The sequence below is a fragment of the Maylandia zebra genome, linkage group LG8 (genome assembly GCF_041146795.1).
Source record: "Maylandia zebra isolate NMK-2024a linkage group LG8, Mzebra_GT3a, whole genome shotgun sequence".
NCBI lineage: Eukaryota > Metazoa > Chordata > Actinopteri > Cichliformes > Cichlidae > Maylandia > Maylandia zebra.
In genome coordinates, this window is record NC_135174.1 from 19,512,834 (window position 1) to 19,530,311 (window position 17,478).

Here is a 17,478-nt window from a genome sequence, read left to right on the forward strand (position 1 = left end):
TGCCAGCGAAGGTAATCAGAAAGAGATGCAAACTCATGTTGGCCCTCCTATTCTCTGTGACGCAACGCAGTCCTTGCCTGTTTGCTGCTCCAGTCCTCCAGCTGCCATACAGCCTTTCCATTTCAAACTTACACCGAGCCCCTCCCGTGACTTCTCTCCTGTTAGTGGAGTCCTCCTCCCAGGGCTTCCCCCAGGTGAACACACGCAGAGATTACGCCCAGTCAGGCGCTGCAGGGGGATGACTGGAAGAAGTTGGGTTGTCCAGAGAAACCGGCGGTTCTGACGGTGCTGTTTTAAGAGGAGAGGCGCAGACCTCCAGAAGACACCATGATGTCTGCCGTAGAGACTGGTGTGTACCAGCCCGCGCAGCTTCTCAGCTGGGTCTACATGTCCTTACAAGACACGCCGAGTAGCGCTTTTGACGGCTTCAAAGTCGAGTCGGACTCCTCTCCTCTGGACGTGAGCACCTCCAAGCGCAGCGCAGCTGATCTGAGCTCCAACTATCTCAACAACTTCTTCCATCTGAGCAGTGAGGTAGAACGCATGTGATGCTGTCTCAATCATTAAGTTGCGATGGCAGGTTATTATCTCCGTATTTGGATTAAATCTTTATCTTTAATGTTATTCTTTATTTATTTATTTATTTATTTGCTGCAAGTCTCTCCCTGAATGTTCTTCTCAGATATTTCAGCCTTGGTTACTTTGCTGCCCATACTGCAAACCTCACCTGCATGCCTTCATTTGGGTTGCCCTGCGGTGACTGGGTAGCATATGAATATGCGTTTTGTACCCAGATATAGTGCCTGAGTGTGTTCAGACTGTTCTGGTGTCAGCCAGACGGGGGAATGGTAGGTTGAGAAAGACCTCTCACAAGCTTTCAAAAATGTTAGAGTTAGCCACCCCAGCCCCTTGGCCTCTGCATGGTTAGAGCGGTATACAGTGTTAATTCAGTGCTTAATAAACTACTGACTAATTGAAGAAAGAGATAAGGATTTTTTTTTAAACAAACTGAGTACTTTGTGATGTTTTCTTTAAATTTTGACATCTAAATCCACAAGTTTTTACTTGAGACATGAGACATTTCCACATATCTGGCGTGTGTGCTTTAACTTCACGCATGCCAAGATATCTAGTGGTTTGCTGTCTCTTGCATAAGATCTCACTGCTCTAACTATCTGACCACAATTCGTTATTGTGCGATGCCTTCAGAGTAAACAGTGTCCGCAGGCTGTTCTTCATGTTGGTTGGCCCTGCAGTGCCATAGCACCCATCTCCTCTAGAAGCACAATGATGCTGATTATGTCGTGCCAGAAGAACCATTTGTAAGAATGCATGACAAAGGCATTTTGTTCTAATGAGGAAATGGACACTATTGGTTCACACAGTAAGGACTGCACATCTGCAGAAATCAAATAAGGTTGGCTACTGTCAGGGAGACAAACAGGAGAATCAATCAGGGTGATGGACTGACAGACCCCGTGAAATGTTCTTTTATAGCAGAGTCACAACAATAACCTTCTGTAACTTTCTGTGTTTTGGGGATATGGCAAACACTCTTGTGTAGAGCTAAAACTGATGAAATGAGTAAAATCAAAAATTAAACAACCATCTGTCAAACAAAAAAGCCAAAATCTGCTAACTCCAAAGTAAAAATCTTACAGTTTTTACCTCTGATAGTTGAGTATTTCTGTGTTTTGATTGATTTTGAAGCTATTTGAATACACTACCTTGGCCTTTTGGAAGTTATGTTGGGCATTACTTATGAGCTTCGGACATTTGTAGACATAGTTAAGAGCGCATATCAATGGAAAAATAATTATGATTTGTTTGGGTGGGGGGCGTTGCTTTTCTCTGATAGAGCTTGAACAATAATTTCTACAAGAGGACTTCACCTTATGGATCTCTCAACAATATTGTGGATGGCCTGAGCTCACTGGCAGACCATTTCTCAGACCTTTCCCTGTCTCCTGAGACACGGAAGCCCAGCAAAAGGCCGCCACCCAACTACCTATGCCACCTTTGTTTCAACAAAGGACACTACATCAAAGACTGCCCTCAGGTGAGACACACAGTGACACTTTACATCAAACAGCTGCACAATATGTGGCTCATTTGAGCTGTCTATCAAACGCATGTGACGTGCTGCATGAATAATACATTTGTAAAGTAAATGTGATGACAAATCCAACAAATCACATCCAGTTTCTTCGTCACATTTCTAGGTATTCTTTCACAATTGTACTGCACTCAATTTAAACTCTACATTCCAAGTTAGAGTATTATGTTTGTATTATTCTTTTTTTTTTAGTGTGAAATACAGTCCTCAGCACATATTTGAATTAGGTGTACCACCACAGGTTGGTAATGAGCAGCAGATGCCAGATTGGATCTCGGTGCTGGCCTTAATGAAAGATGATAGGTTTTTCTGTGGAACTAGGCACGACCTCCACTCCAAACATGAAAGAAATATTACCAGTGCTTTATGTGCAGCTGTGGTTCCCCATTGATCATGTTCTGAAGGAAATGCTTGACATTTGTTAGGTGTAATAGAAATAATAAAATGACTGATGGACAGGATGTGTCCAAGAAACAAAGAAGCAAAAACTTGAATTTAAAATAGCAGGTCAACTTTTACTAATCAAATGTATCTATATATCCATCCACCCATCCATCCTTTTTTCTGCTTATCCAACTGAATCACACACACACACACACACACTCTCTGTCTAGCGATATATAGATAGATATCTTGTAATACCATGTCACACAGGATATCCCTCTCCAAACATGGCTAGTGATTAGGTAGCTTTTTTTTTTTTTTTTTTAAAGTAGAAATTGCTTTTTTTTGCAAAATCTGAAAGCAGCAACCTCCTTTTATAATACCACAGACTATAATACTGGGTGATCAGTTTCAGTTATTTTAGTGTTTGTCAAGTTCCATCTATCAGAAAAGCCAAGTTAAACATATTTTTAAGAATATCAATCTCTTTTTGGGGGCGACATATAACAATAGCAGTTTGAGACTTTCAGAAAAAGTCAAAAGAAGATTGCTATTCCATTTGCAGCAAATCATATTTGGCTCCGTTCTGGGAGTTTCCCACCTTTCCATGTGCATGGAAAGTCCAGTATGAGGAGAGCAACAGCAGACCCTCAAGCACAAACAGCATGGAAAAATAAAAATGGGTTAAAAGTTGGTTTGAAGTAGTTATAAGCAGGTTAAAGTTAATTAAATAGTAAACCCAATGTGATCACCTTTTAACAGCTACCAAGATTTTAGGCTGAGATTTTGCACTGAACCAAGACTATGCTAACCGATGCTAAATCACAGTTAATTAGATAAAACATTTAAAGCATGTTATTAATAGCACAAGGTAGCCTTTTTTTTAAACTGTGTGACAAATACCTGTTAGGTGTGTGCTTAAACCCATTTGCTTTCTTGTGAATGGGAATGCTGCTAGCTTTATGTCTGTAAAGTAGTAGCATAGAAATACTATAGACTGTGAGCCAGTGTTAGCATAAAGACGGGAAATGGGGAGAGCCAGTTTAGCTCTGTCAAAAAGAACACAACTGCTTATAATTACTGGTTTTATGCTTTTTGCAAAAACCAAACATTGTAGATAGCATTACTATGCTTTAGAGGAGCTGGTAGGGAATCTAGTGATTCTACCCTACACCAATTGCTCTTTTTATGCTAAGCTAAATTAAGCTATCATTCCAGATGACCTACATGTTTTAATGTGAGAGTGATATCAAACTTCTTATCTATTTCTTAATATATAAGGAACAAACACATTCTCCAAACAATTCTTTCACTCAAAAACAATGAGTACGAATCTCTTTTTTCTCCCTCGAGTTTGATCGTTCTCTCCTAAAGGCTTGACTCTGCCAACACATGGTAGATTAGTGTACTCTAGCACAGAATACAGCCCATATAGGAATGTAAGGAATGCTGACAGCACATGTGCAGTGACTTTATAGCTCTTCGCACATTCACATCTGTGAACACCTGCCAATTGCTATGAAAAGTAGGTGTATATTCTGTATTTTTCTTTGGTGTCATGAATCACATCTTCATCTAAGTGTATCAAAGAAGGTCCTAATCACACACTTTAAAGCCACAGACACTTGGTAGAAATATTGACAACATTTCCTGTTATGCTAAAGCATGGGCTAACACAGAAATTAAGATAACTATACATTATCAGATCCACAAATACAAATCAGGAATGTGTTTGGACTGTGGACGAAGCTGTAGCAACCAGTGAAAGTGGGTAAATGTAGAAACTTAACACAACAGGCTACGAGTGGAGCTCTAACGAAGCAGCAGTAACTATTGTGCCGTTGTGCTTTACACAACTTGAGGTTTAGAATTTTTATGAGATAAGCTGCGTCACAATCTTCATCTGTAAGTTGTGATTATCTGTTTGTACCTTGGTGTATTGTGAGTAAGTCTTTAGACTGAGTCTGACGCTAGGAGACAGGGAACATTTTGTGGAGCTGCAGTGGATAGGAATCAAAGGATGTCATGGCTCAGTAAGATGAGAGAAGGATCCACACAGGAAGTCTGTGCCTGAAGCCTTAAAAGCATTTTCTGGAACATCAAGTCTAAAATTATACGACAAATACATGGCAGGTAATGAAAAAAAAAAAAAGTTTTAGGTATAAGAGAAAATGCTAATGCTGCCATTTGGCATTTCAATAGTTAACATCGTGCTGACAGCACTGTGGAGCGTTGGGTTACTTGCTTCATGAGACGATTGAAACGTCAAAGGAATTGTCAGAGATATTTACGATTCTGCTTTATTGCTATACTCTTTAAATTATGCAAAATCTGGAAACCATTTTTCCTCCTGGCTTTTTGCCACTCTTGCTCTGCTTTAGAAAAATGATGTCAGATTTTATCATGTGTTGCTAATATTTCAGACCCAAAGGGATGATTACGGAGCTGTCGCCATGACAAAAGGTCTCTTTAGTTGAAGTTGTGATGAACGTTCGTCTGAAGCTGTGCCTAATCAACAAACTGCTTTTTGTTCTCGCTGGTTGGAATCTGAGGCATTTTTAGCCAACTGAAGTTTAGTATGCTTTTAGTATGCTTTTGATGTCTTAGGATTGCAGAAAAATAGTTTTAAAAAAGTTAAAAATCCTTCATACTATATTGTCTTTAAGATTCACATTTCCAAGCAAACGACAGGTACTCATCGAGGGTTTACGTGGTTTTTCCCTTTAACTTAGGGTCACATTTTAATGTCCTCATCCCAGTTAAGTAGCTCGACCTGCTTACAGTAAAGAAAGTACACAAGTGACAGAGTGCTGACAGTAAATGGGTGCGTGGTGGGAAGGGCCTGTGATAAATAAGGAGAGCATTGTTTCTGCAGAGGGGCTGTGGAACCAAAGGTCAGGAAGTCAGGCTGTATTGTTCGCACAGTGCTGCTTGGCTGGAGTCATCTCTGTCTCTCTCGCCTTTCTGTCAGTGCAGGGCAGTGGCGAACGAACTCTAGCTACACAGAGATGACTGCATCCGTTTTTGCAAACTTCTGGGTAACATAGGAAGTGCATGTAGGTCTTTACTGTTACAGTTTAATCACACTTGAATGGAGGGGAAAAGTCTGCTTTGAAAATTAGTTGCAGAGATTACAAAAGAAACTTCTTGATCTGATCATTGGCCTTTGAACATAAACATATTTTTAGTTCTCAGTCTTTTTAGTCTGTGCTGCGCCACTTATATGTCCAACATTTAACATAATGTTAATTTGTTGTGTTTGCACTTTCTATTTTTAGATGTAAGACAAGATACACAGTGTTAATAATTATCATGCAAGCTAATGATAGGCAGATGTTTTATTTTTATTTTTGGATCAACACAGTCCAGCTGTTTGCTTGTGTTTAAAGTCTTTTAGCTAGACGTAGATCTATATGTTTGCATACAGGCATACAGGCCAGTCAGCATTCTGATCTTGGCAATGATGCATTTACCAAAAAACCAAAAGTTTAAACATAAAACAGTATTCAACTGTATTTGGTACTTCTGAGAAATGTACTATAAAATGAAATTACAGGAGGATGATCTCAATATTTACAAAGTTTTTAATTGACTGAAATTAGGTGAGTATCAGATTCGTTTTGGGCTGGATAAAGTGAACGACGCTGAACTGGACAATCTCATGTAACCCTGTCTGATTACTGTTGCTGTGGTCCTTTTGTTTTCACTGGTGATAACTGTCTTATCTACACACAATATCCTGCCTGGCACTTCTGGTTAAACATCTGCTGAGGATGATGCAAAAGATAGGGGAAACCCTGGAATTCAGGATAGATAGCCTTCATATGATAAAGAGTATCGTCGGCTCAAGGCTAAGGAACACATATAGGAAAAATGCTGTAGAGATCACTTTTATTATGGTTCCATGTTTTTAATATTTTCCTAAATGTTACTCAAACACATATTGAACTGAAATTGGACATATTTTGCTGTTCCAACCCACCATCTGTTCCTGTCATTCAGTCTTTTGAGAAACATAATACCTATAGTTCAGTGGAGCTCAGTCAGATTCTGGACCAATCAAATGGCTTGGTCCCCCCCAGACTCCTGCATTTGAGAAAGATGCATAGAAAATGTCCATATGTCTGTGTGATAATCATTCTCCTTGCTCTGTGTGCTTTCAACACTGGGTCTGATTGATTAAAACTCTACAGCACTACAGAACCAGTCATCTGCTCTTTGGCCTCCAGATGTTTGTATCTAATCATATTCATGTTGGATTAAAGAAAAGTTCATCCACTCTGTGTTTCAAATGTGCAACATTTGTAGAAAAGCTTTGCAGAAAGATCACAGCTTCGGGCTGTATCTGCATAAAAGAATCTTTTGACATCTTGATGTTTCCGTAAGTGGAACATTTGGCCTTGATTTGCTCTGGAAAAGAGGAAACACCATTGTGTAAGACATAAGTCAGCATCTACTGGCCAGGAAGAGACTGATATCTTATTTCCTCGAATCACTGCTCTGTGGTTTGAGCCCACGGTCGTGGTGAAGCTGCTAGAAAAACTTTATTAAACTCGGGATCATCTATTCAAAACGAGTCAAAGTAAAGCAAGTTAGAGCAATTCTTCAGAGAACAGTGCATAAGTCGACACATCCTATATTTTAAGTGGTAGGCACGCCACTAGGTTTGCAAAAGACTGTGGCATATTTGTTTGTTATATGGAGTTTTTATCCTTTTTTTTTTATTTAGATGGACTACAGCTGATGTATCAGATGTTAAATTATTATTTCATTATTTCTTCATAACAGCTGTGAACCCCTAGGGCATCCAAACTTACTCAGATGTGTTGATTATTTATGAATTGGAACATTTGTTTCAGTTTTTAAAATATGCACTATGGTGAAAAAGACAGCCTTGTAAAAGTTGCTCAGGTTTAAAAGTAGGCACGTTGTAATGTTATCACTTTTAAAATAAGCAGCTGCTCAACAAACTAGAATCCAGCCTAAGATGATGTCTTGTAATTAGTTTTGTTTGACAAATGCTGCTAAAGCCCTAAATATTTGTTTGATAATCACATAAAACTAAAAAGCAGCACATCGTCATATTTGAGAAGCCATAACCAGTTGAATTTTGGTTTACTGCTGCCATCAAATTTGTCCTCTTAAAAACGCAGCTGTTTTAATAGTCTCTCTTTGGGGCTCGTGGGAATTGAGGCATTTGTTGCTCTTAACCCTCCTGGAGAGTTGATTTCACAAGATAATGAAAACTATCTCTTAAATCAGCACAAGAGTCTTTAAAACACAGGCGACCTTTTGCTGCGGTGGTCAGCCCAGGCATGATTGTGTTGTTTTGCTTTGCTTAACAGCTGGACTTCTCCATGGATGCTGTGGGGGTCTGACACAAATTAAACCCAGCGAGGGACAGAGTGTGGTGGGTTTGTTAGTGTGGAGTAATTGACCACATGGTATCCAGTCGGCTTAGCTGTGCTGAGTTCTCCAGGATGAATTCTCTCGTGGGGGTATGGGAGTAGGGGAGAGTGAATGAGGGACTGGCGAATGGAGACGGGGGAGGGGGGGGGGGGGGGGGGGGGGGGGATTTGGAGTAGTCCATTGTTTATCCTGATGGTTTCCAGATGATGGCAGAGGGAGGCAGCCACCTCCTGGGTCTCTCTCACCAGGCTACAAGGATCTGGGCCAAGCTTATCTGCTGCAGCCTACAAATCTGGCTTTACATCCCTCTATGCAGTCTGGGGCTAATTTAAATAAGACAACATAAGTATTGGCTGTGAAACTGAATATGTTATAATTCACATAATAAATGAATTTCACAACTTATTTATCTTAAAAGAGTTTCTCACATGTGGTTTCAGACTGAAAGGTTTTGGGGTTTTAGGCCTGCTGTTTGTTTCTATGTGTTTTATTTTCTGTGTATGACAAAGAAAATTGAATTGAATGAAAATTGTTCTCAGAAACTGCACCAAGTCTAAAAAACACAGGCAATGGAAGTAAAGTAACCTCTGCAAACAAAGACCAAACCCAGCTGCCTTAGCTGATATTAGTAGTGCTGCAGTCCTTAACTTTTCTACATATCAGGAATGCAGATTTTGATATAGCACACAGCAGAAGGAGAAGATAGCTTCTGCTGTGTGCTATATCAGGAACTGCTTCAAAGGCAATTACTTCAAATGGCTTGTAACTTGCTGTAAAAATGCTGCCTAAATGAAATGAAAGGCATAAGAAGGTGTAACTTAATTACACGTACTATTTACACATGGACACAACTGTGTACAGGCTTTTTACTGAAAATCTTAAGCCTCATCAGTAATGGTCTCAGTGGGAGGGGGGCTGTCAAGAAGCCATTCTTAAGGAAGGGAAACAGGCGGAAAAGGATGAGATATGCCAAATTACACAAGAACTGGACTGAAAATCAGTTGCAACAGGTCTTGTGGAGTGATGAATTTAAATTTGAAATGTCTGATTCAAAACAGCATCAGTATGTAAGGAGGAGGTGGAACAGTGAGTGTCAACAGTAATCTATAAAACATGGTGGAGACTCTGGTTTTGGGCTGTATTTCAGTCAGTGGTGTTAGAGATTGTGTCAGAACTGATGAAATGAAGAGCGCAGAAATGTATTTTCAAAGATTTATCCACCATGCAAAACCATCTGGAAAGCATCTGTTTGTCAGTGGCTTCATTTTTGAGGATGACAGTGATCCCAAACACGCTACCAATAAAGTAAAAGCTTATCTGGATAGAAAAAAACACAGTGGGATAGTGTAAGTCATGGATTGGCCTCCCCAGAGCCCAGACCTTAACATTTTTGAAGCAGTGTGCAATCATCTTCACAGAGAACAGAGCAAAAGGCAGCCAACATCTAAAGAAGAGCTTTGAATGTCCTTCAAATAGCCTGGAGAAGTATTCCTGAAGCCTACTTAAAGAAATTACAAGAAAGAATAAAGTCTTACTAAGAGAGTTCAGCCTGATGTGTGTATATACAGTGTCATATGTATGCGAAAATGGCCCACTGATCTGATGGATTCAGTCAATCTTTCCTGCTTTCCATTGAGAGTGTCCATTCACTTCCAGGTCAAAAGTGTGTTTTCATTTGTTGGCTGTCAGTGTGACATCTTTGATCAGGGCAGTGGAAACTACAGCGTGTGCAGTGCCCCTCGCTGCCCTGTGGGCTCCAGACTTTAGGTAGAGTTTGTTTTGCTTGTTTTGAAGAGTGAAAGCTGTTTCCTTCTTCAGGAAAACGATAATCTGTCTGCTGTCTCTGTATGCTTGAGAACAAGGGCAAGCATCAAAAGCGATCTCCCATAGTGCCCCTTGGTGGCCGAATGAGGCAAACACATGCTTCAAAATGATTCACAGCGCATTTAGCAGTTAGAGATTTGGCTGATGGAACTTCACAACCTGTTTTCACATATTAAGGCCTGGAAATGAATAAAATTGGAAATGATCAGTGAGAAGCTTTGAATCTGACATATGTTTCTGCGGTGAAATAAAAGCAAAGCATTATGTGAACTTCTCTGTTGTTGTGGATTCAGGCCTGATTCGATCTTAATTTTGACTTGCCCTACTTTTCATCCAAGATGCTTTTAATTCAAACCAGTCTTGTCGAGAGGATTTTCTTTTTTCTTTTCGGTGATGGGCTTAGAATTTTGTCATGTTACACCAGTGCAGAGTTCATCTGGGTTTTATTTCCTCCCTGCTAAGGTCTTTGTGTTCTGATTGGAGGATTGTGGCCAGCTGGGAGGGATGACTGATAGCCTAAGGTATTTGTCCTATAGAAGTAAGCCCTCTCCAATTGGTCCCTCCGCAGGCTAGGGCCTCCTTTACAGTCTCCTGGGAACACAGCTGGAGGGAGGGAGTTCATTTCTAATGGGAAAGCTGAGACTCTTTTTGTGTCCAGCAAATAAATTACAACATACAATATCATCTAACATCTTTGGAATTAACCACTGAAACTTTTCTGTTTGCTTTCATAGAACCAAGAGTCTTGTAATTTCCTACAATATCCCTCTAAAATAAGTTTCCTTTGATTAGATTACTTTGTAATATAAGTCAATCCTTTTAGGATTGTTAAAGTACCAAAGCAAATCATTTGACAAAACATAATCATCCCATTGCTGAAAAAAAAAAACCCTCTCGATAAATTCTCCTGACCACCAACAGTTCTGCTATCAGGATGTTTTATAATTACATGAAGCTTTAAACTGGCTGCCATGCAAAGAAAAAATGGGTCATTGCATAGGTTTCCCCCGTTAAAAGCGGTGATAGGCATGTATAATTTTTCTTCTTTTCAGGCTCGACCCAAAGGCGAGGGCCTGACCCCTTATCAGGGAAAAAAGAGGTGTTTTGGAGAGTATAAATGTCCAAAATGCAAGAGGAAGTGGATGAGCGGGAACTCCTGGGCCAACATGGGACAAGAATGTATCAAGTGCCACATCAACGTTTACCCTCACAAGCAGGTAATGCATCAGAACACAGGGCATCAGGAGACTGGGACAGCTCATTGGTCCTGCACATCAAATCTTTACATGTATTCAATCTATGCAATCAAATCCACTTTTTTGTAGCTTGACCATTGAGGCCAGGACTGACTTTAAAAAGGTGAATTGTTCAAATTTTGGATACATTAGCTGCAGATACCTCTGTCTTATCCTTATATAAGCTTACAAATGGCATAGCTTGTCTGTTTCTCATGTCTTTCTTGGACCTAGGACTAATTGGCAATTTCTGTGTATGCAGGTCATTAATTTCCAGTTTCTTTGTTCCAGAGACCTCTGGAGAAGCCGGATGGGTTGGATGTGTCTGACCAGAGTAAAGAGCATCCGCAGCACCTGTGTGAAAAATGCAAAGTCCTTGGCTACTACTGCCGCCGAGTGCAATAACACATTCAGTTTGCCTAACACACTGCTCCAAAGCTTCATGAAACACACATAGCTACGACAGCTATATTTTATTTACTAAAGCTACAACATCTATAGTGCAGTAATGCATCTCACGCTTTCATGAAATACCCTCTGACTCTGGTTTCAGTAGTATCAGTGGAGATTGTGTTTGCTGGGTTCTTGTAAGATACTCGGTTTTCATTATGTGAATATTCATTTGAAGTCTGAACTTTGAGCCAACTGTGAATTAAGAAACTTTACTTTCTTCACTTGTGAGCAACTTCTTGGAACAGCTTTCATATAGAGGTTCTTTTACATGTGTGTATATTTCAGAAATAACTTAAATGTTTTTGTATAAAATATGCAAGTCTACCAAGACGGTTATGCAGTAATAATGTATATCTGCCTTGTCCTCTGTATTATTAGTATTGGTGGGTACATCATTTTTCTAATATATGTTTTAAGCCATACTATTTTGTTGAATATTACTCTTTGTGAAGGAATATATTAGTCAACTAACATTAAGTTCTTTTATACTACGTGCTACAGTTTATGGGGAAAACACTCGTCAGGTAGTTTGTGGCTCCAAAGTTTTAAATATGCAGTGTAGAAATTTTTCTAATAGTAACTTACAGCAACTGTATTTTGGCACCCAGTGCTAAAAGACTCGCCAAAGTGCTTATGGTCATAATGTAGTATATAACATGTGACAGTAAAAAAAAGTGAATGTAACAAACGGTGATAAGTGAAGGGTTGCATGTGAGTGGTGCTTTTCAGGGTATTTTTCACTGGACTTGCTAATAAATGAGTATGGAACAGAAATACCCTTTAACTTGTAAACTGTGTTAAATTTAATGTGCCTTCATTTGTATAACCCATGAGATGGATGCTTCTCTATTGAAATATTTGCATTAAAATTGATTTAAACGTGATCGGTTTCTGATCTCATCTCTACATCTCAAGTAAGGATGTAAGCACATCATATCATGAGGGGGGACTACAGAGAATAACTTACTGATATATGGCTCCAGTATCATCAAATACAATCACAGGTAATCTTATAATTAAAAAAATAAAATGATCTGCCTCCATCCATCCATCGCATCCTCTTTTGTCACACCAAGCCTGTGTGTTCTTCCTCTTTTCCTCCTGCCTAACAACTCTAAATTTCCACATTCTGTGAACATCTGTCAGCCTGTCCATTACACTATATACAAGAGATCAATGTAGAGTGAAGTGAATCCTAACCTCACGTTAAACTCATGTCATTCCTATCACATCTCAGTCATTTTGTTGCCCACATACACTTTCTGCCACTCTTTTTTTCTTCATACAATACCATAGCTCCTCTCTTTGTACCTCGTATTTTTTTTTTTTTTTTTTTTTTTTTTTTAAACATATACAAATTGTACCTGCTTCTGAACTTCTCCTCAGGATAGTTCAGAAAGAATATTTTCCCAACATCTCCAATAAAATGTAGGCACTACTGAAATAAGTTTTATTTCAGCCAGTTTGCTGACGTGCAAAATTTCATTTTTAAGGACATTTTAAATTTTTACACCTTTGTTAAAAATCACATGTTTAGAAAAGGGTTTTGTTTTTACAAATGTATGCCCCTTTTTTGCAAAATTAGTTCAAGTTTATATTGCTAAATTCACAAGCTTTGTCACATATTAGGGTCATTCATTATTTTTGATCTATCAAGTTCACATTTAAAGCAAACACGTGTGTTGGCCATTACTTGAGTAATACAGCATATAAACACAAAAACCTAAACAAAAAATGTTCTGAAATGATCTGTCAGCAAACAGAGATAGCACCCTGTTCGCTGACTGAAGAAAGACCCTCTTTCACTCTTGCATTTATTGAAATTACAGCAGGAGATGAGACTACGGACACGTCCACACGGAGTCTAGTCGAGCTGTCCACAGTCTGTGATAGTGATCTTCTTGGAGGTTCGCCCAGTCCGTGAACCGTAAGACTCCGCTCTCTTGACTACATCCATTCCCTCCTTCACGCTGCCAAAGACAACATGCTTGCCATCCAGCCTAAATGAAGAAGACGCTTATTTTAATATAGCTGCCCTGGATAATGACATGATCCATGAAGCACCTAAGGAGTCTGACCGACTCACATTTTATTAGGTGGAGGCACAGACTGATGAAGAAGAACTTCACTAGCTTCATCTCCTACATTTTATGTTTATCAGTACGTACCATTGTGTTTTAGCTGTGCAGATGAAGAACTGGGATCCATTGGTGTTTGGTCCAGCATTGGCCATAGACAAGATACCTTACAATTGAACAAATTCATTCATTAAAGTACGTATTTTCACTTAAGCCACACATCTACACAACATATTATATTATATACAGTGTTGGGGAGTAACGGAATACATGTACCGCCGTTACGTATTTAGAATACAAAATATGAGTAACTGTATTCCGTTACAGTTACAGTTTAAAAAGGTGGTATTCAGAATACAGTTACTTTGTTGAAATAAATGGATTACACTGCGGTTTTTTCCTGTTTCATTTTGTCGCGGGTCAGGACTGTTTGGGTTTTGTTTGACAGCTACGTTCTGTTGTTCCAGGCGGCAGCGTTACGGTTGCCATGGTTACAGGGCGACGCTCTCTCTCTCTTTCTGCGACTGTGTGTTTCCTGGGTGAGAGAGCGCCTTTTCGTTGTTGTGCTAAGCTAACAGGCAGAATGCTACAAGCATAGCTCTAAAGAATGTAGCATCATGGGCAGTGTAGTCCGTGTTGCAGGGAGAATGGACTGCCATACACGTTATGGGTCTGTGAGCGCGAGGAGGGAGAAAAAGGCGAGTGGAAAGGTACGAGTTGCCGTCGAGGAAAAACGGGAGCTGGAAGCATGTAAATATAATAATAACCACTGCAGCCAAGAAGAGTGCCTGACGAGCCCAGTTGTAAGTAAGCTATTAAGACTCGACTGTACACTGTGTTCGTGTTTTCCTCCGAAAACAATAAGTTCCGTTGGAGCAGCCTTTCAACGCCTCTCTCTGTCTCTCGCAAGAAAAATTGACCCACACAACAAAGTAAAGCTATTTTTCGGCTACGAGCCGACAGGGACCCCGCCGTATTAGTCAGAGGTCCCTTTACTACAGTTCGGAGTCGCGGACCTTCAGTAATAGTAATAAATCACACAGCAATAGTACATTCACGTTGTTGTAAAAAGCACGATAATATATTAAGTAATCCAAAGTATTCAGAATACGTTACTCTCATTGAGTAACGTAACGGAATACGTTACAGAATACATTTTGGGGCATGTATTCTGTATTGGAATACATTTTAAAAGTAACCTTCCCAACACTGATTATATAGCACACTCAAATATCACCGTCAGAAAATCCACCATTTAAAATGTTGCCACCTGGTGGCAGAAGACAAATGTGACTATCCCACATTACAATGGAGGACAGCATTGGGTAATTTTCCAGTAAATTGATACAAAAAAATAAAAAAATAACAATCACAGTACCCATAATATTTACAGAATTGCTAAATTTAACTTGAGATGCATGCATATTTAATCTGGTCATGGCCCATCTCATTTTTGCTCTGGAAAATTACAATTTACTCCATTTACTACCAGCAAAACACCAGTCACAAACACTGTAGCCTGAGATTGTACCATCATGTGTAGTATATCACATTGTGCTGTGTATGCATTATATTAGATGCAATGTATTATAACCTGTAAGAGTGTATTTGGTTTTGTACAACCCCATCGTCCTTTTGGTTCCCAAGGAAAAACTGAAATGATGTAAATACTTGCCTGGCCCAGTGTGCTTCAGTTGGAAGTTCTCGTCGGGAAACGTCCTTCCGTAGATCGATTTTCCTCCAGTTCCGTTGTGGTTCGTGAAGTCTCCACCCTGAAAACACAAAACGTGTGACTGTAATTGGACCCTCATAGGACACAGGAAAACAAAAGGAGAGAAACATTAAAGCCTACCTGGCACATGAACTGAGGGATCACTCTGTGGAAAATTGAACCCTTATAACCAAAGCCATGCTCTCCTGTGCACAGCGCTCGGAAGTTTTCTGCAAGAGAGCCTTCATGTCAGTGTCTGCCTTCTTATGTTTGAATCCACACAGTAGACAGAACAGTTACGTTAGAATAAAGCACAAGCAAAATCCTAAACAGCAGAGTTATTTTTTCTTAGACTTTTCGATATTTATTAGCAACCCTGAAATATTTCTGATGAAATCTTCCTAAAAGATGAAAAAGTGTGCCTGTAACAGTGTAAGAATGCCACAAACTGCTCAGTTATCAACAGAACAGAATAAAATTTGCAGCCTTTTTGATGATCATGAGTCTCACCTTTTAAATTTGTGGTTCTAGTTTAAATGTGGCAATCTCCTGTTTTTCAGGTTTAACATAAAAAAAGTGAATAACAATCTTTTATCTTCTGTTGTGACAACACATTGTTATTCTCTTAGAATGTTTCTTCTGATTTACAAACCAAATAGGCAAGCTTTGGCAGAAAGTAAAAAAAAAAACTGTTCTAACATAATCAAAGTGACAACCTGTCGATTCACACACACATTTGGTGTGTCAAGTTAAACTTAGTCAAGTTCAGGTACACCATCATCTTTTCTTTAAGTCTGAGTAGATCAGATACTCGTTCCAGCTTGTTTGGTGTTTAAGGAGGAAGAGAACATCAGATACCTGCAGTTTTGGGCACGACTTCTGCGTTGAGCTGCAAAAGAAAAAGAAGCAGCCAGAAGGCATTTTTTAAAAATTTTTAAATCTGGGGAGAGTAAATCAGCGACTGTGTGAGGACATGCAAACTGAAACATTAACATGCAAACTAATACAAGCAGTGTCAACACTTATTTTTAACCTACTCACCTCGAAGGTAACTCTGCCAAGAGGCTCTTTGTCAGCGGCAATGTCAAAGTACACCAGCGGGTTTTTGTTCGCTGCCGCTGGGCCGCTGCTGTACAGACGCGCGGCTGTAAACGCTAAAGAGCAAAACTTTATCCTGTTTGACAGAAGCAACATCTTTATAAACTCACTGTGATGCAATAACTCAACGCAGGTGGACCAACAGTGACCTACAATCACGCTTACATGCGCGAGAGGAGGAAGCTGACTACGCAACCGGAAGCTCTGCTACGTTTCTCGCGAGATTACGCGAGATTTTTTATGCACTCAAATTATTATTATTGTTGTTGTAGTAGTGTTATGCTGCGTGCTGCTCATTTCATTAATGTCATACGTAAAAGAAAGGTTTGTGTAGTCTGTATGGTTCATCTGATCACCATATCGAGTTCGTCTAAAATGAAAATGAATCATTCAAGATGCGCTATTGCTACAGCCCAATCAAAAACAACGTTTTGAAAATTCAAAATCTAAAACATCTACACCACGTGAAACTTTAAAATTTGAAACTGGAGACAATCAGTTCGTAAAGTGAAGCAGACAGTATTTAATCAGTTTTGCATGTCAATTATTTTATTTTTTTTGTATAATGCCTTACCATAAACAATCCCCACCCATCACCAGGATAAAAAGTCTATTTTATTATTAAAACCCCAATCATAAAAAATAAACTGTTTGAAATGAGTGTGTTGCTGTCACTGTAATGTAACCAAATGTTATACATGCATCATGCTATAAGCAGAATATACACACAAATGTCAGAGTAGAGGTCTTTAGCTAATTCACGGACCTCTGGCCATGTGCATGAAACTGCAAACCTGCAAATATTCGACGATATCAGCAGTAGAGCTGGGGAGCAGCAAAGCTTTGGACAGTGAGTTTGTAAAAGCTAGATTTTGGTTTATAGATTGTTTTGCAACCTGCAGCAATGCGGGGCTGTGGGCAGATGCACAGTCTCTCTCTTGCTCTCTTTTTTTTTTCTCAATTTCAAAGAGCAGCCATTAGAATATTACCAAGTACAAAAGCGTGATAAAGCTGGTCATTTTATAGGCAGAGAGATAAAAAGCTTCTCTCAGTTGATGCCATAGTGCCAATATCTGATATGGCAGACTTTTTTTAAACACCAGATGCCCATTCCTGATGTAAACCCCCCCAGAATGTGCATCCCACCCTGTTCTCAAACTGAGGACCATG

General features: G+C 39.5%; 2 protein-coding genes across 2 annotated transcripts; one reads left to right on the forward strand and one right to left on the reverse strand.

Annotated features, from left to right (window-relative positions):
- The first annotated feature begins 74 nt into the window (after positions 1–74).
- On the forward strand, positions 75–12,305 carry LOC101487194 (zinc finger CCHC domain-containing protein 24). The gene is made up of 4 exons (XM_004561262.6): positions 75–534; positions 1,859–2,059; positions 10,786–10,950; positions 11,260–12,305. The coding sequence occupies exons 1-4, from the start codon at positions 328–330 to the stop codon at positions 11,371–11,373; spliced, it is 687 nt and encodes a 228-aa protein (XP_004561319.1). The 5' UTR covers positions 75–327; the 3' UTR covers positions 11,374–12,305.
- A 552-nt stretch (positions 12,306–12,857) lies between these two features.
- Positions 12,858–16,507, reverse strand: LOC101486912 (peptidyl-prolyl cis-trans isomerase A). Its single transcript, XM_014410309.4, has 6 exons — positions 16,252–16,507; positions 16,069–16,099; positions 15,352–15,440; positions 15,175–15,271; positions 13,590–13,665; positions 12,858–13,421 (listed from the first exon to the last, which is right to left on the reverse strand). The coding sequence occupies exons 1-6, from the start codon at positions 16,402–16,404 to the stop codon at positions 13,286–13,288; spliced, it is 582 nt and encodes a 193-aa protein (XP_014265795.1). The 5' UTR covers positions 16,405–16,507; the 3' UTR covers positions 12,858–13,285.
- Positions 16,508–17,478: the final 971 nt, after the last annotated feature.